Raw genomic sequence first — 19,586 nt, forward strand, 5'->3', positions numbered from 1 at the left:
GGATATTTTGGGAAAAAAAAAAAATCTAGACAAGTTCTACATTCATATTTCTTCCTTAAGGTTTTTAAATTCTTGCTGCACTTTCAAGATACTGTAAGACAAAACAGTATAGGTGTGGTTAACCCAAGAAAGATGGTAGAGCTCTTCGATTCAGCAGATAATGTTTGGGGGCCTCCTGTACTCATCAGGGTCCTATCAGAAGACAGAAACCACACAGAAATTTAATCAGGACTGCTTCATATGGAGAGCTGTTATCTAGTAACAGGATCAACCATAAAGGGTGTAAACCAGAAATGAAATTCTAAGTCCCCCAACCATCTGAACAGATCCCCGCTCCCTTGGCCAAGGGATCCCAAAGAAACTGGAAGAACGAGTTCAGGCCGTGACAGGGAGGAGGTCGGACAGGCCTTGTCATACCCCCTCCCTTTGGAGTTTAGGCACAACTGACCAGCATTAGTATTAAAATAGAGATCAAAAGACTGACAAAACAGATTCCGTAGCAATAAGATACCAAATCTGAACCTGTGGCGTCACATGACAACGGGCCCTGAGGAAATGAAATTATTTTACTCCAAAATAGATTTATTTGCCATATTCTGAAGCAGCCTTGCAAAATTGTCTCTTGTGGGGGACCTTTGCATTCTGTAGAGAATCTCCTTCCCTTTCTAGGTCTTCTCCTGACCCAGGAGAGGAGTTTAACCAAGAGTCTGACGCCTTTTAAGGTACAAAAGGAGACATTTGCCAGCATTCTCGCTGAAGCCTGCTACTTAGAAGCTTCATCTATAGAACAAGAACCGTGGCTTTATCCCCCTTTATCTTAACTGGAGTGTTTCTTTCTGCTGACTTCAGTTCTTTAGGCAGAGCTTACCTCTTCCAACCAACTGCCAATCAGAAAAATTCTGAGTCCATCACCCCCGCCCTCCAAATTTGAGATGTCCTGCCTTTCTGGGCGGACCCAGTATATACCTTACATGTATTGATGTATTATGTCTTTGCCTGTAACTTCAATCTCCCTAAAATGTATAAAACCAAGCTGTAACTAGACCAACTCAGGCACACATTCTCAGGATCTCTTGAAGGTGTACCCCAGGTGGTAGTCACTTACATTTTGCTCAGAGTAAGGCTCTTCAAATATTTCATAGAGCTTGGCTTTCTTCATCAACAAGGGTCAATGAGAACTGTGAAGTATTCTCTAGGACTGAGGGAGAGCTCCCAAAGAGGAAATAAGCCTTCCCTAGCCCCCATCAAGATAGTGGTGGGTGAATGTGCATTAATGTATTTAAACCTAAAATATTTAGGCTATGTATGACCATTTTTTTTTTTTATCATTGCCTGCCTTAGCAAACTAATTGCCAGTCCTGACCACTCACAGCTGGAGGCATCAGAGGAATGTACAACTTAGAATGTTGCAAAGTAGTCAGTAAAATCAGTGGGCAAGAGGACAGGCTTCACCCAGAATGTGCTTAAGAGTCACATATGCTCATGGGTCCCTCAGGAAAGTGTCTGTGTAGGTTTTCCCACCCAAGACCACATTAAATCCAGATGAGTCAGTGAATATGAAGAGAGAGAGAGAGAGAGAAAGGAACATGCTGTCTCATCAGAAAAAGACAGACTTACTTGGCTCAAGCAAAGAGTGACACCACAAAGAGAAGGAAATTGATTGATGGCAGAAACATGTAGAAAATTTACGATTCAAAAACATCAGAAGAAAAAACAAACCAAATAAAAGCTATTCTTTACATTGTCTTTGCTGAGGGCTTATAAAAATAAGTGAAACACTAAGAGCCAATAGAAAAATTGGCAGACTTGAAGAGATAATTTACAGAAGAGGATGTTACAATTTAGCATTTAAAAAATACATAAGGAAACGGTAATAAATAATATTAAGCCAAAAAAGGAGTGTAAATTTGTTTCATACCACAGTAGAGGGAAGCTCATCCCTTAGCGCCCCCTCATACCCTGGGAGGTCACCTGTCCCATTGCCCAGAATGAAGCTGAACTTTTAGGAATATTGACATTCCTGGCATGATATGCCTTTGTTGTGATCGAAACCTGTTAATTGTCTCAGGAATTTCAGGCTCCTGGACAGCTTTGTGAAAGCTCATTATAAAGAAGGACTCTATGCTTATTTTTAGCTGCTGAGCTGCAGCACTTGAATGATGAAGTTGAGTGGCCTCCTTTTAAATAAGAAAACTCTGGTTCTGACACTTTCCTTGATACTGTGTTGAAACAACTTGAGTGCACCACTTAGAGAAGACATCAAAATGAGAGAAAGATTTACCCTGTGTGATCTGCAGTTTTCTCAGGACTGGAACTATTCAGAACATGACTACAAGATTTATAGCATCTGGTCTAATTTGGCAGCAATCCCAGGGTAGCCAAAAGATTTACAATCTAAACCATGGCTAGTTTGGCCAAGGAGAATCACAGAATTGTGAATTGTATTGAGGCAAAAAAGAATGGTGTTCTTTCTCTATTTGTTTCCTTTTCAAAGCCTTGATGTACATTCCACTTGGAATAGTCTTGTCATAGTTCAGCTGTTCGTGTTATGTACATTATTATGAAATCACAGCTGATGCCCCACCCCTCTGCAAGTTCCCCTTGAAGAAGCTGCTTCTTTTTTTTTTTTTTTTTTTACTTTAAATTCTAGGGTACATGTGCACAATGTGCAGGTTTGTTACATAGGTATACATGTGCCATGTTAGTTTGCTGCACCCATCAACTCATCATTTATGTTAAGTATTTCTCCTAATGCTATCCCTCCCCCAGCCCCCGAGCCCTGCCTGACAGGCCCTGGTGCATGATGTTCCCCGCCCTGTGTCCAAGTGTTCTCATTGTTCAATTCCCACCTATGACTGAGAACATGCGGTGTTTGGTTTTCTGTCTTTGTGATAGTTTGCTGAGAATGATGGTTTCCAGCTTTATCCATATCCCTGCAAAGGACATGAACTCATGCTTTTTTTTATGGCTGCATAGTATTCCATGGTGTATATGTGCCACATTTTCTTAATCCAGTCTATCATTGATGGACATTTGGGTTGGTTCCAAGTATTTGCTGTTGTGAATAGTGCCGCAGTAAATGCACGTGTGCATGTGTCTTTATAGTAGCATGATTTATAATCCTTTGGGTATATACCCAGTAATGGGATGGCTGGGTCAAATGATATTTCTAGTTCTAGATCCTTAAGGAATTGCCACACTGTCTTCCACAATCGTTGAACTAATTTACACTCCCACCAACAGCATCAAAGTGTTCCTGTTTCTCCACATCCTCTCCAGCACCTGTTGTTTCCTGACTTTTTAATGATGGCCATTCTAACTGGTGTGAGATGGTATCTCATTGTGGTTTTGATTTGCATTTCTCTGATGACCAGTGATGATGAGCATTGTTTCATGTGTCTGTTGGCTGCATAAATGGAAGAAGCCTCTTCTGATCATCTCAATTGATACAGAAAAATAACACTCTTTCATGATAAAAACAAAATACCCTAGGAATAAAAGGAAACTATCTCAACATCATAATAAAAGCCATATATGTAAAACCCACAACAAATATTGTCCTCAGTGGTGGGAGACTGAAACCTTTTCCTCTGATATCAGGAACAAGACAAGGATACGCACTTTCACCACTTCTGTTCAACATGGTGTTTGAAGTTCTTCCTAGAGTAGTTATGCAAGGAAAAAAAAAAGTGAAAGGCATCCAAACTGGAAATTAAGAAGCAAAATTATCCGTTTGTAGATGACGTGATCTTATATGTGGAAAACCCTAAAGATTTTATAAAAAGTGGAGCTGTTAGTCCTTTGTTGGATGTATAGATTGCAAAGATTTTCTCCCACTCTGTGGGTCATTCGTTTGCTGATTCTTTCTTTTGTTGTGCAGAAGCTTTTTACTTTAATAAAGTCCCATCTATTTATCTTTGTTTTTGTTGCATTTGCTTTTGGGTTCTTGGTCATGAAGTTTTTGCCTAAGCCAATGTCTAGAAGAGGTTTTTTTGATATTTTAGAATGTTTATGGTTTCTGGTCTTAGATTTAAGTCTTTAATCCATCTTGAGTTGATTTTTGTATAAGGTGAGAGATGAGGATCCAGTTTTATTCTTCTGCATGTGGCTAGCCAATTATCCCAGCACCATCTGTTGAATCGGGTGTCTTTTCCCCACTTGATGTTTTTGTTTGCTTTGAGGAAGATCAGTTGGCTGTAAGTATTTTGGTTTATTTCTGGGTTCTCTATTCTGTTCCATTGGTTTATACACCTATTTTTATACCAGCACCGTGCTGTTTTGGTGACTCTGGCCTTATAGTTTGAAGTCGGGTGATGTGATGCCTCCAAATTTGTTCTTTTTGCTTAGTCTTGCTTTGGCTGTGTGGGGTCTTTTTTGGTTCCATATGAATGCAGGATTGTTTTTTCTACTTCTGTCAGTAATGATGGTGGTATTTTGATGGGAATTGCGTTGAATTTGTAGATTGCTTTTGGCAGTTTGGTCATTTTACAGTATTGATTGTACCCATTCGTGAACATGGGATGTGTTTCCATTTGTTTGTGACATCTGTGATTTCTTTCAGCGGTGTTTTCTAGTTTTCCTTGTAGAGGTCTTTCACCTCCTTGGTTAGGTCGATTCCTAACTATTTTAATTTTTTGCAGCTATTATAAAAGGGGTTGAGTTCTTAATTCGATTCTCAGCTTTGTCATTGTTAGTGTGTAGTAGAGCTACTGATTTGTGTACATTAATTTTGTATCCTGAAACTTTGCTGAATTCATTTGCCAGTTCACGGAGCTTTTTGGATGAATCTTTAGAGTTTTCTAGCTATATGACCATATCATCAACCAAAAACAACAGTTTGACTTTCTCTGTACTGATTTGAATGCCCTTTATTTTTTTTTCTTGTCTGACTAATATCCAGAATCTACAAGAAACTCAAACAAATCGGCAAGAAAAGAAAAAAAAAAATCCCATCAAAAAGTGGGCTAAGGACATGAATAAACAATTCTCAAAAGAAGATATACAGATGACCAACAAATATATGAAAAATGTTCAACATCACTAATTATCAGGGAAATGCAAATCAAAACCACAATGTGATACCACCTTTCTCATGCAGGAGTGGCCATAATGAAAAAGTAAAAAAATAATAGATGTTGGCATGGATGTGGTAAAGAGGGAACACTTTTACAGTTGGTGGGAATGTAAACTAATACGACCACCATGGAAAACAGTGTGGAGATTCCTTAAAGAACTAAAAGTAGATCTATCATTTAATCCAGCAAATCCCACTCTTGGGTATGTACCCAGAGGAAAAGAAGTCATTATACAAAAAAGACACTTGCACACACATGTTTATAGCAGCACAATTTGCAACTGCAAAAATATGAAACCAGCTCAAATGCCCACCAATCAACGAGTGGATAAAGAAAATATGATATATATATATATATACACACACATATATACACATATATATACATATATATGATGGAATATATATATGATGGAATATATATATGATGGAATATATATATGATGGAATATATATATGATGGAATATATATATATGATGGAATATATATATATGATGGAATATATATATATGAAGGAATATATATATGAGATGGACTATATATATGATGGAATATATGTACATGAGATGGAATATATAGATAGAATATATATATGATAGAATATATATATATGATAGAATATATATATATATATATATGATGGAATACTACTCAGCCATAAAAAGGAACAAAATAATGACATTTGCAGCAACGTGGATGGAAGTAGAGACCATTATTCTAAGTGAAATAACCAAGAATGGAAAACCAGACATTGTATGTTCTCACTCATAAGTGGCAGCTAAGCTATGAGAATGCAAAGGCATAAGAATAATACAATGGACTTTGGGGATTCATGGGAAAGGGTGGGAGGTGGGTGAGCGATAAAAGACTACACATTGGGTGCACTCTCCACTGTGATGGGTGCACCAAAATCTCAGAAATCACCACTAAAGAACTTATTCATGTAACTAAACACCACCTGTTCTCCGAAACACCTATTGAAATTAAAAAAATGAAGGCCAGGCATGGTGGGTCATGCCTGTGATCCCGGCACTTTGGGAGGCTGAGGCAGGTGGATCACTTGAGGTCAGGAGTTCAAGACCAGCCTGGCCAACATGGTGAAACCTCGTCTCTACTAAAAATACAAAAATTGGCCGGGTATGGTGGCGTGTGCCTGTAGTCCCAGCTACTCGGATGGCTGAGGCACAAGAATCACTTGAACCTGGGAGGCGGAGGTTGCAGTCAGCTGAGATCGTGCCACTGCACTCCAGCCTGGGCAACAGAGTAAGACTCTGTCTCAAAAAAGAAAAGAAAAACCTGTCAGAAATAATAATTCATCAAAGTTGGAGGATAAAAAATCAACACACAAAAATCAGTTGTGTTTCTATACACTAAAAATGAGCAATCCAAAGATTAAGAGAACAATTTCAGGCCGGGCACAGTGGCTCATGCCTGTAATCCCAGCACTTTGGGAGGCCGAGGCAGGCAGATCACTAGGTCGAGAGATTGAGACCATCCTGGCTAACATGGTGAAACTCCATCTCTACCAAAAATGTAAAAACTTAGCTGGGCATGGTGGTGGGCACCTGTAGTCCCCGCTACTGGGAGGCTGAGGCAGGAGAATGGCGTGAACCGTGGAGGCAGAGCTTGCAGTGAGCCGAGATTATGTCACTGCACTCCAGCCTGGGCGACAAAGCGAGACTCCATCTCAAAAAAAAAAAAAAAATATATATATATATATATATAAAAATGTCAGTACTACCCAAAGTGATCTACAGATTCAGTACAATCTTGTTAAAGTCTCAGTAGTGTTTTTTGCAGAAATAGAAAAGCCCATCTTAAAAATCATGTGGAATATCAGGAGACCCCCAAATAGCCAAAACAATTTTGAAGAAGAGCTAAAAAGTTGGAGGACTCACACTTCCTCATTTTAAAACTTAGTACAAAGCTACAGTAGTCAAAGCAGTGTGACACTGGCATAAAAACAGACACACAGACCAGTGGAGTGGAATAGAGAGCCCAGTAATAAACCCTCACGTATATGGCTAAGTGATGTTCTGCAGGGGTGCCAAGACTATTCACTGGGGAAAAGACAGTCTTTTCAATCAGTGGTGCTTGGAAAACTGGATGTCCACGTGCAAAAGAATGAAGTAGGGCCCTTACCTAAAACCCCATTTACAAAAACTTACTCAGAATGGATCAAAGACCTAAATGTCAGAACTAAAATTATAAAACTCTTAGAATAAAACATAGAGGAAAAGCTTCATGACATCTGATTTGGCAAAGATTTTTTAGATACGACACCAAAAGCACAACCATCAAAAGTGAAAAATAGGCTTCATCCAATTTTTAAAAAGGGTACTATTGTATAAAAAGGGCCTTATTGACACAGTATAAAAGCAACCCTCAAGGGAAATATTTGCACATTGTGTATCTGATAAGGGATTAATATCCAGAATGAATGAAGAACTCCAAAAGCTTAACAACAGAAATAACGCAAATCAAAAATGGGTAGAGGACTGAACAGGTATTTCTCCAAAGAAAATATACAAGTGTCCAATAAGCACATGAAGAGATGCTCAACATCATTAATCAGGGGGGAAACACAAATCAAAACCTCAGTTAGATACCACCTCCCGTCCATTGTGATAGCTACCATTAAAGGAAAAACACCACTGGGAAACAAGTGCTTGCAACGATGTGGAGAAATTGGGGTCCTCGTGCATGGTTGGTGATGACGTAAAATGGTGCAGCTGCTGTGGAAACAGTTCTTCAAAAGAGTGAATGCAGAATCACCCTATGATCCAGCAGTTCCACTTCTGGGCACCTACCCAAAAGAATTGAAATCAGGGATTTAAACAGATATTTGTACACCCGTGTTGATAGCAGCATTATTCACAACAGACAAAAGGTGGAAACAACCCCAGTGTTCGTGGATGGATGAATGGATAACAAAATGTAGTGTATACACACAATGGAATATTATGCAACCCTCAGGAGTGCAGTTCCAATACGTGCTACATGCAGCATAGACAGACCTTGAGGATACTGTGCCAACGGATAGGAGCCAGCACTGGAAGGACAAATGTTGAATGATTCCACTTGTATGAAGTAGTTAGTCAAATTCATCAAGACAGGAAGTAGAATGGTGGGTACCAGGGGCTCAGGGGCAGGGGAATGGCAAGCTGGTGTTTAATGGGTTCACCGTTTCAGTTTGGGAAGATGGAAAGTTCTGGAGATGGATGGTGGCGATGGTTACATAACCCTGTGAATGTACTTAATACCACTGAACTATACCCCATAAACATGGTTATGCTGGTGAACTTCACATTATATCTTCACACACACACACACACACACACACACACACACCGCCTCCTCCCCACAGTCTCTGACTTCCCTCCTGCTCTGGGCTGTGCCACTGTCTTAACCTGGACCAGTTCCCTTCTACAGCGAAGAAACCCTATGCATATTGGAAATAGGGTTTGTCTCATCAAATATTTGATATGTAGAGACCTGTAGATCCCTGTGGGAGGGCAAAAGGCATGAAAGGCTACAACACCCTCCCATTTCTGTTTTCTGAAAAAAGTCTGGTGCGATTGCAAGGACAAGTCACAACGATTTTTTCAACAGTCACTTGTGCATTTTACGTCAAATCACCACTTCACAGGAACATGCCCTGGGCACCAACACTGCTGTGTGCCGGGCAATAGGATCGGGGACGGACTCTGGGAGCCAGACTTGGGGAGGCCTTAAGGACCGGCAGGTACCTGTCTCTTCTGGGGTGAAACCTGTGGAGGGGATGGAGGTGGCCCCACCAGGCATCCAGCCCAGGACACAGCTCCTCGGGCTGCCTCGCAGCGTCTGGGGAGGGTGTCAAGGAGCCGCTTCTTGAACGGCTTGCTCACCGGTGTGAGGAACATGCGCAGACGTTTCTGAAAACTGGGTGGGCCGATGTCTGCATGGACTGTGGGTCTGGCGTGGAGGAGCTCCAGGGCCCACCCTGACATCAGACAATTAAATGACACTTGGAATTGCCAGTGGCCCACAGAAGACCCTGGGACCCGCCCGGCAGCTAATTTCTTCCCTCTGAAATAGATGAATATTTTCTAGTTTTCTGCGTTACATTACTTTAATCTATTCAGGTTATTTTCTGAAATGAGGGTGTAACTTTACATTCTTTAAGTCAAATTTGCCATATCAATGATAGTTCCGTTTTGTGCCTCCTATTCAGTGTATCCTCCTCCCCTTGCGTGAAGTTCGAGCTTAAATTCTGATAAAGGTTGAGGAACTTGTTTTCACTTCCCTAAGCCACCTAGGATGCTCATACTCGATTTTACATTCCAAGAGTTCAAGCCCAGCAAGATGAAAATGACTAGAAAAAGGCTTTTGAGAATAACCTTTCACCATCTGAATATGTGTCTCTTTCAGTGGCAAATGCACTTTTAAGTTTTTAGCGCATTTTTATTGCCATTCTGGAAAGCTGGGATTGTGACTTCCATCTGAGTCCCTGAGGCCAGCATAGTAAAGCTGAGCTGAGAATGGGCCTCGTGCTTGAGAAAAGGCACCAACACCTGAGGCATGTTTGTTACCAGGTGCAAAACATGATCGGTGGGTGGGTTGAACTTGAACTTGGTGTAAGATTCTGCAGAAGCAACTGAAACCCAGGCAGGGCTCTAGGCCCCAAGATGTTTACTGTATTTTAGTTTGTCAGAGCAACATTTGGGGAAAATAAACACTCAACAGTTAAGTGATCTGTGTGCAGTTTCTAATAGCACAGGAAATGCTAATGGAATCACATTGGGTGAAAATAGTTGAAGTACTCAATTGTAAATGGAGTGGGATCTCAACTATTTAAAGGGAACAGAGAAAATAACTGAAGTGAAATTCACCAGCACCCTGGCACCCGCACGCCTCGCTGAGGAGGCTGAGGTAGCACCTGCAGCAGCCGGGAGCCACAGGGAACACCGGGAGTGCAGAGGAGGGAGCCCCACATAGGGTGGCCCTGACCAGGGCTGGCAGGGGCAAGTGTGGACGCCCAGCCCCTTGCCCAGGCTGGACCACTCTGAGGGACAACTCACCCTTCAGAGCTCCTGGTGGGTTGTGGCTGTGGCCCTCGAGCAGCCTCCTCTTCCCTGTCCTGCCCGCCTACCCCCAGCCTCCAGGAAGAGCTATACAATTGCTTTTTTAACTGACCCCTGAACCAAAGAGAAGCCCATGTTTTCTAGTCCCAGTGACCTGTTTTATGTTCCAAGGGACAGGACGCCCCAGCCCCCATGAGACCCCTTCCTTGTGGGAGCTCAGTCACTGACCTTCCCGAGGGGTGGAGACCCAGGGCACAGAGGGGCCCAGGCCATGGCCGTGCCCACCACTAACCTCTTTCCTCTCTTGTCTCAGGCCAGGTACAGGGGTCTGGTCTTCCTGCACCCAGGCTGGCCGCTGTGCGCCGATGAGAAGGTGGTGGTGCAGCTGGCGTCCCTGCACGGAGTCAGGCTCCAGCCCGGGGACTTCTACCTGCAGGTCACATCGGCGGGGAGGCAGTCAGCTAGACTGGTCTTGAAATGCCTGTCCCGGCTGGGAAGGGGCACAGAGGAAGTCACCATCCCTGAGGCCATGTATGGTTGCGTCTTCACGGGGGCGTTCCTGGAGTGGGTGAACCGGGAGCGGCGCCACGTCCCCCTGCAAACCTGCTTGCTGACCTCAGGCTTGGCCATCCACCGAGCCCCGTGGAGCGACCTCACTGACCCTGTCTTTGTCCCCAGCCCTGGAGCCATCCTGCAGAGCTGCTCCAGCTGCACAGGTCCTGAGCGGCTGCCCAGCAGCCCCTCAGAGGCCCCAGTCCCCACCCAAGCCATGGCAGGCCCCCATTTCCAGGGAAGCACCTCTTGCCCCGACACCCTGACCCCACCCTGCCGCCGAGGGCGTACGGGCAGCGACCAGCTCAGGCACCTTCCTTACCGAGAAAGAGCCGAGCTGGGAAGCCCCAGGACCCTGTCTGGAAGCTCAGACAGGGACTTCGAAAAGGTCAGCCCCTCAGAGCAGAGCCCACGGATGCCCCCTGAGAACGGGGGGTTGGGGGAGAGGCCGGACGCCGTGGATCAGGAGGATGGCCCCAAGGCCCTCACCTTCCACACAGACCTGGGCATCCCGAGCAGCAGGAGGCAGCTGCCGGGGGACCCCACTTTTGTGCAGCCTAGACGCTGGTTTAGGGAGTCATACATGGAGGCCCTGCGGAACCCCATGCCCTTGGGCAGCTCTGAGGAGGCCGTCGGGAACTCGACCTGCAGCTCCCTGGCTGGAGCCAGCAGGGACCTGGGGACTGGGGCAGCAGCCAGTGGGACCCAGGAGGAAACCTCCGGCCCCCGGGGAGACCCCCAACAGACCCCAAGTGTAGAGGAGAGGCACATGCCCAGCCGGGCAGGTCAAGGAGCTGCAGGGCGGACCTTTCCGAGGAGATCTCGGTCCCAGGAAAGGGCACCCAGAAGCTCTGGAGGGGCCCAGGCTGCAGCCTGCCACACCTCCCACCACTCAGCAGGCGCCAGGCCTGGGGGCCGCCTAGGAGGACAAGCTGTGGGGACCCCAAACTGTGTCCCGGTAGAGGGTCCCGGCTGCACCAAAGAGGAAGGTAAATGCTCCCCACCCCCTCCCCTGCGCACCCCCACAACCTCCCCTGCACACCAACACCCTCTCCCCTGCACACCCCACAACCTCCCCTGCACACCCCACAACCTCTCCCTGCACACCCCACCCCCTCCACTGCACACCCCACAACCTCCCCCTGCACTGTCCCCCTCCCACCCTGTCACAGTTTTGTTTGGTCACTTGATCCACAAGAATCCTGTCTCCATGTTCATACTGGCATTCACGTTCTAGAGACCAGAAGTCCAACATCAAGCTGTAGGCAGAGTGTGTCCCCGCTCCGAGGCCCTGGGGCACCCTTCCCGCCTCTTCCAGCTTCTGGGGCTCCAGGTGTCCTGGGCTGTGGCTGCAGCCACCTGACCGTCCTTCGTGGCCTCTTCCCCAGTGCCTCTCTGACTCGAATCTCCCTCTCCTTGCTCTTGGGCACCCATCGCTGGATTCGGGGCCCCTCTAAACCCGGGACGACCTCACATCCAGGTCCTTAGACTCAGTTTCCAACTGGAGGCCACATTCACAGTTCCCAAGGGTTAGGAGAGGAAACGTGACGATTTAAAAGACTTAAGTTTGCAGGACAAAGTAGGAAAATAATGACAACGTATTTCTTAAACATTTCAAATATTTTTTCTGTTTTTTTTTTTTTTTTTTTTTGAGTAAAGAAATATCCTGTGAGTAACACAACCAATGATTTTGGAAAGAAGGAAAAAATGTGAACACGCTGATGTAGGCTTCAGTAAGTAGGGCCACCCAACCTCAGGAAGGTGACGGGCTCAGCCCTCCTCTCCGTGGGCCCCCACGCGGTGCCTGGAGGCAGCCACGCCTGGCCTGACCAGGGGCTCGGAGGCAATGGCACCACAGCCCTTGGAGACAGAAGGGTGGCCCAGCCCATTCCAGCCACCTCACGAGAGCCTTTCGCCTTCGAAGTTAGGCTGCTGTGCCTGGAACTTCTGACGGGTCCCAGCAAGTGCGGCACACACACGGGACCTACTGCAGAAAGAGCTTTGTAACAAAAGCACTCACTTGGGAGCAACGCTTCCTGAGAGTATTCTATCACCTCACTGCAATTCAGCCAAAGTGAAAAGAAGTCCTAACCCCTCCCCGTGGTTTGCAGCCCCTCACCTTTCCTTTGTATTGATTTTCTTCCCTGTTTGTACTGGGCAGAAAAGACACACACAATCTTGCAGCACCCCGTGCAGTCACACACACACCGTAACAACCACACACAGTCACATGCCTCACATGATCACATGCTTGAGTTCCACATACCACACACACGCACACGGAATCACACACCACACAGTCACATGCCTCACATGATGCATGCACACACAATCACACCAGTCACATGCTTCACACGATCACACGCTCGAGTTACACATATCACACACGCAATCACACCACACGCAGTCACATGCCTCCCACAGACTCCGGAGTTCCACATACACAATCACACACAACACACCAGTCACATGCCTCACACAATCACACGTGTGAGAGTTACACATACCACACACGCACATGCAATCACACACCACATGCAGTCACGCACGCTGCACTTTGAGCAGATGAGTAGGGATGAGATGACCCGTTCTTCCTAGGGCGTCTGCAGGTAGTGAGCGTGTCTGTGAGCTGGAGACTCCGTCTCCGTGGTGATGCTCCGTGTCCATGATGATGCTCCGTGTCCGTGATGATGCCGCATGCCCTGTGCAGTGGGACGTGCTTTCACTTCCCATGTGAAGTGGGACAAGTCCTCACGGAACCCCCTACTTTCATACATGTTTTTGTCCCATGGTTCATAGCAAGCTGAGCATAGCAGCTGCTTTCAACGCGCAGGAAAACCTTCATCTTTGACACGGCCTCTTTCCTTTGTCCAGACGTTCTTGCGTCCTCAGCCTGTGTCAGCACAGACGGCGGCAGCCTCCATTGCCACAACCCCAGCGGGCCTTCCGATGTGCCTGCCCAGCAGCCACACCCTGAGCAAGAAGGGTGGCCACCCGTCACAGGAGGCTTCCCCAGCCAGGTGCCCAAGCAGGTGCTGGACGTCAACCAGGAGCTGCTGCAGTCTGGGGTCGTCACCCTCCCAGGTGAGCGTGGGCTGCCACTTGCCCAGGTGAGCACACACCAGGCCCTCCTGTCAGGGCGGATCTCACATCTAAGCCAACAGCACAGACCCAGCTCACCACCTCGTAGGAGTGAAGCCCTTGGCAGCTGCCCTGTCTCTGTCTCCACAGGGACCCGAGACCGTCACGGCAGAGCAGTGGTGCAGGTCCGCACCAGGAGCCTGCCCTGGACCAGGGAACACTCGTCCTGCGCTGAGCTGACCCGCCTGCTGCTGTACTTCCATAGCATCCCCAGGTGGGACGGGGGGCCAGGCCCCACCCTGCAGACCCATGGGACCCCAGCTGCATGTGTGTGGCAAAGCGGGGGGCACGGGGAGGTGCCAGCTTCCATGGCCAGACTCTGCCTCTCCTAACCTCATCTTTCAGAGCAGTCGGCACCCATGTGCTTCCAGCCTGGATCTCTACACACCGTTTCTTGTCTTCTGTACACATCCTTCCCAGCGACACCCACAATTAAACACACCTGGCTACGGGGCAGACGGGGCACACTCACTGTTTGGACCAGGACTCAGCCATCCGTGTGATGTGCAGCTTCTGCTGGCTTTGAGTCAGGGTTCCCTTGTGTCTTTGGCTCACAAGAGTGCTATAAGATCAGTGTCCAGAAACACAACTTAATTAGAATGTCAGTTAATCCTGGAGTTAGAGCTGAAGAAGTTTCTCAAAGAACACACACACACACAACTTTTTTTTTTTTTTGAGACAGAGTCTTGCTCTGTCGCCCAGGCTAGAGCACAGTGGTGCACTCACAGCTCACTGTAGCCTCAACCTCCTGGGCTAAAGCGATCCTCCTCCCTCCTCAGCCTCACCAGGCTATATATTTTTTAAGACTAGCCAAGTGCAGTAGTGAGAAGGGGGGAAAGAATAGAATAAGGTGTTTGATCTGTAATGTGTGTGAACAATCAAATGAGATAACTCACTACCTTCAGACCAGCCGAACACTAAAATTTTTTAAAATGAATATATCAACTCACCCAATCTACCATTCTCTCCTGTTAAATTTTGAACTGAAGTTTCCAATCACAGTCACAGAGACAAAGCTTTTAAATTGGAGTTTTCAAAACCACGTGATGGTATTTTTAGTTTTAAAAGATGTTCTAACAGTCTTAGCTTGGCTCTGGATAAGTAAGGACCCTCCTGACTGATCTCAAGCTTCCGTCTTGGGAATAGGCCGTCCACATCCCATCAGAATCACCTTCTGTGCTTACGTTAAAGCCCAAACAAATAAATGAGGGCAAGAAGGCCCTGAAGTCCTTGCTCCCTTGATGGAGCAGGGCCCTTTTCGTCCATCCGGGAGCACGGGTGGGTGTTTAGGGGAAAGTAGCCCCAGCCCCACATGCCCAGAGACACTGTCTGACGTCAGTAGCCGGTTCCACGAGAGGAGCAACGGTGGTGCCTCCAGCTGATGGGCCTGCACCTTCGGGAAGTGGAAGATTGATGTGTATAGAGAACCCCTAACTTCTAGAGCTGAAAGGAAACCAGTAACAACTGGCCTCAGAGGTGGAGAAGCTCGTTATTCTAAGAGATTTAACCTTCAGTGGTTAAGATCGGCTGTCTTTCCTCCCCAGGAAGGAGGTCCGGGACCTGGGGCTGGTCGTCCTGGTGGATGCACGCAGGAGTCCAGCCGCCCCTGCCGTCTCCCAGGCCCTCGCGGGATTGCAGGTACGGCAGGGTTGTCACGTCCCTTGGGCGTGCAGAGCGTCGTAGGGCCATGTGCCACTGGGGCCGCCCGCATTGTGGTTCTGGAGTAGCCAGTCCACAGGCTTAGTGTGAAGATTCGAGACGGGGGCCCCTGTGCAGAGCCCCTCCTTCTTGGGGTCTTCCCAGTGAGTCCAGCTCTTGCTCTCCAGGGCCAGGCACAGACACTGGGGAAGGTGGGCTTGGCCCATCCCCTGGGAACTTGGGGAAGCTCCATGCTCGGGGCCACTGCAAACCTAAAAAGCAAAGCCAGCCAGGCCCGGGTGGTGGGCACCTGTCCCAGGAGGGCAGCGCAGCCCCATCCTGCCCAGTGCAGCTGCCCCCGCTATGCCCCTCCGTCAGGATGGAGGGCGTGGCATCACCCTTCAGACAAAGGACAGAGGCAGGAAGGGGCAGCCATAGCTCACTGCAAGAACGAACCAGGGTGGGGACGAACCTGGCAGCCCCAGACAGTGCCATTGCCACAGGACCCTGCAGCCTCAAACCCCCAGGCTCAAGCCGTGCTCCTGCCTCAGCCTCCAGAGTTGCTAGGACTACAGGCGCGTGCCACCATGCCTGGCTAATTTTTTGTATGTTTACTAGAGATGGGGTTTTGCCACATTGCGCAGGCTGGTCTTGAACTCCTGGACTCAAGCGATCCACCCACCTCAGCCTCCCAGAGTGCTGGGATCACAGGCATGAGCCACTGTGCGTGGCCTAGGGGCCCTGCACTGAACCATAAGCAACATCCAGAGGAGATGGGAAGCGCTGGGGATGGGAAGATGCCGCTGCCTGAGCAGGGGCAGATGGGAGCCCAGAGACAGGGAGAGAGGACAGGGGGGTCCAGGGACAGGGACAGGGAGGGGACGGGGACAGAGCCCAGGGTGCCCTCTCCCATGGCCCACCTGCTCTCTGCAAAGCTAAACCCATTTCGCCCTTGCTGTCCCTGCTGAAGATGGAGGCAGAGGCTCCTATACTCACTGAGGAAACTCAAGTTTAGGGACACCGGGTGGCAGGTTGTGCCAGGAAAGATGTCAGTCAGGGACAGCACTGGCAGAGCTCACCCCACCGTGGAGCCCTCCTTCCTCTCCTCCTCCATGGTCCTCCCTCCTCTCCCCCTCCGTGGTCCTCCCTCCTCTCCCCCTCCACGATCCTCCCTCCTCTCCCCCTCCATGGTCCTCCCTCCTCTCCCCCTCCATGGTCCTCCCTCTTCTCCCCTCCAAGGTCCTCCCTCCTCTCCCCTCCATGGTCCTCCTTCCTCTCCCCCTCTATGGTCCTTCCTCTTGCCACTTGCAGTCCTCCCTCCTCTCTCCCAACCTGTGGTCCTCCCTCCTCTCCCCCAACCTGTGATCCTCCCTCCTCTCTCCCATTCTGCAGTCCTCCCTCCTCTCCCCCATTCTGCAGCCCTCCTCCTCTTCCATCCCATGGTACTCCTTTTTCTTCCCCTCCTTGGTCCTCCCTCCTTTCCACCCCCACAGTCGTTCCTCTTCTCCCATGCTGCAGCCTTCCCTCCTCTCCCACACCCTGTGACCCTCCCTCCCCCGACCATGGTCCTCCCTCCCCTCCACCCCCACGGTGGTTCCTTCTCTCTCACACACTGTAGCCCTCCCTCCTCTCCCCACCATGGTCCTCCCTCCTCTTCCTTAACCCTGCAGCCATCCGTCCTCTTCACCACTGCGATCCTCTCTCCTCCCTGCCACACAATCCTCCCTCCTGTCCCCACTGTGGCCCTCCCTCCTTTTCTCCAACCTAAAGTCCTCCTTCTTTCCCCTGCAGTCCTCCCTCCTCTCCTCCCCCGTAGTCCTCCCTCCTCTTCCCCCACCCTGCAGTCCTCCATCCTCTTCCCTAACTCTGGAGTCCTCCCTCATCTCCCCCTCCTCTCCTCCTCCACAGTCCTCCCTTCTCTCCCCAACCCTGCAGCCCTCCTTTCCTCTCCCCTCACCTGACAGTCCTCCCTCCTTTCTCTCCACCCTGCTGCCACCACTTTTCTCCCCCACACTTCCCCCTTGCATCGAGCCTGCCTCCCCTCGCCTTAGAGTGAACCTGCCTCTTGTTCCCTTCCTCACTGTCAGTCCTGCCTATGGTTGCTTCTCACTTTCACAGTATGTGGCTCTTCTTAGAAAATCTCAGTGTCCTACCTGAGACTTGGAGGAGACAGGCTTAGTCATGACCCCCGTTACAGAGTTGGATCCACTCAGGTTGGGCCCTGCAGTGGCATCCTCCAGAACTGCCTGGCATGGTGGCTGGGCCAGCAGAAATCGGCTGGCCTGGGAGCAAGTGACAAGGACCTTGGGCTGGACAAGGGGCTGAGGTGACTCCCTGAGGTCAGGAAGGGGTCACCAGGAGGAGAGAGCACAGGCCGAGGTCCAGACAAGAAGTGCCACGAGTTGGGTTGCACCAGCTAGGCTAGACAGGAGTCCCCAGTGCACAGACACTGTCAGGAAAGCCTCAGGGAGGCCCGGAGCCAGGGGAGGCACTGATCAGAGAGGTTCTGAGAGATTCTCAAGGCCTCCAAGAAAGGAACATGAGGCCCTGCACCACAGCATGAGTAATGAGCTGTCCCTGGTTGGGCACCTGGGCAGTGGTCTGTGCTTCACCTAGACAAAGAAATGACTGACAGTCAAGGAACAGATGCTAAGGGAGGAAACAAAGCTGACCCAGAGGTTTCCTGGGCACAAGAGGAATCTGGAAGAGCCCACACCTGCTGAGCAAACCTAAGGTAGTGACATCAGAGTGGAAAAAAGAATACATATGTTTATTGTTAGCATTCACCAAAAAGGGTTCACAGTGCATTGCTCTAAAGCTCAGTTAACTTCTCTAACACAAGGTAGACACAGTGTGAAGTGCCAAAACTCAGTTTCCATAAAACTTTTTACAAGCATGTAAGTTCCTTATTGACTTTTTCGAAAGAAATTCACGTAGGAAATACATCCTAACTCATTCTGTGATACCAACATTACCCTGATACTAAAGCCAGCCAAAGACACTAAAAGTAAAGAAAACTGCAGAGTAATATCCCTTATGAAGGTTGATGCAGAAATCATCTACAAAATACTAGCAAATCAAATTCAGTAGCAGGTTGAAAGGATTATACACCCTGACAAAGTACAATTTGTTCCTGGAATGCAAGGATGGTTCAACACATGAAAACTGATCAGTGTAAACAGAATGAAGGGGGAAAAACACGTGATCATCTCAATTGATGCCAAAAAAAAACAGCATTTGACAAAATTCAACATCTTTCATGATGAAAGCACTCAATATACTAGAAATAGAAGGAAACTACCTCAACATAATAAAAGTCATATGAAAAATCTACAGCAAATATCATACTCAATGGCAAAAAAACTGAAATCTTCTCATCTAAAATCAGGAACAAGGCAATAATGCCCACTTCTATTCAACATATTACTGGAAGTTCTAGCTAGAGCAATTGGACAAGAAAAAGGGGGGGTGGGGGGGAAGAGGCATCCAAACTGGAAAGGAAGAAGTAAAATTATCTCTATTCCCAGATGATGTGATCTTGTATGCAGAAAACCCTAACAATTCCACAAAAAAAAAAAAAAAAAAAAAAAAAACAGAATCAATAAGTTAATTCAGCAAAGTAGCAGGATACAAAGTCAACACAAAAATCAGTCACACTTCTATATGCTAACAGTGAGCAATCTGAAAAGGAAATTAAGAAAACAGTTCATTTACAATAGCATCAAAAAGAATAAAGTACTTAGGAATTAACCAAAGAAATGAAAGACTTTTTCACTGAAAACTACAAGACAGCTGAAAGAAATTAAAGAAGACATAAATAGAAAGATATCTCATGTTCAAGGATTGGAAGACTTAATATTGTATTGAAATATCAATACTACACAGTGATGTATAGATTCAGTGCAATCCCTATCAAAATTCCACTGATGTTTCTTGCCGAAATAGGAAAACCTATCCTGAAATTCATAGCGAATCTCAAAGGACTCCAAATAGCCAAAACAATTGTAAAAAAATAAAAACAAAGCTGGAGGACTCACAGTTCCTGATTTCAAAACTTACTACAAAGCAACAGTAATCAAAAAAGTATGGCACTGGCATAAAAACAGACATATAGAAC

The 19,586-nt window shown here is 47.5% G+C and overlaps 1 protein-coding gene across 2 annotated transcripts in view; it reads left to right on the top strand.

The window, feature by feature from the left end:
• LOC100592207 (pleckstrin homology domain-containing family G member 4B) overlaps positions 1–19,586 on the top strand; it is a 107,403-nt gene that overhangs the window by 54,945 nt on the left and 32,872 nt on the right. For both annotated transcript variants that reach the window (XR_004029183.1, XM_030808838.1), the window contains exons 3-6: positions 10,452–11,679; positions 13,565–13,774; positions 13,922–14,045; positions 15,376–15,469. Coding sequence is in view for 1 of the 2 variants with exons in the window: in XM_030808838.1 (XP_030664698.1) it covers positions 10,452–11,679; positions 13,565–13,774; positions 13,922–14,045; positions 15,376–15,469 (1,656 nt within the window). In the remaining variant the exon portion in view is untranslated. The remainder of the gene's footprint in view (positions 1–10,451; positions 11,680–13,564; positions 13,775–13,921; positions 14,046–15,375; positions 15,470–19,586) is intronic.

Source organism: Nomascus leucogenys, unplaced genomic scaffold, assembly GCF_006542625.1.
Source record: "Nomascus leucogenys isolate Asia unplaced genomic scaffold, Asia_NLE_v1 000630F_157028_qpd_obj, whole genome shotgun sequence".
Lineage (NCBI taxonomy): Eukaryota > Metazoa > Chordata > Mammalia > Primates > Hylobatidae > Nomascus > Nomascus leucogenys.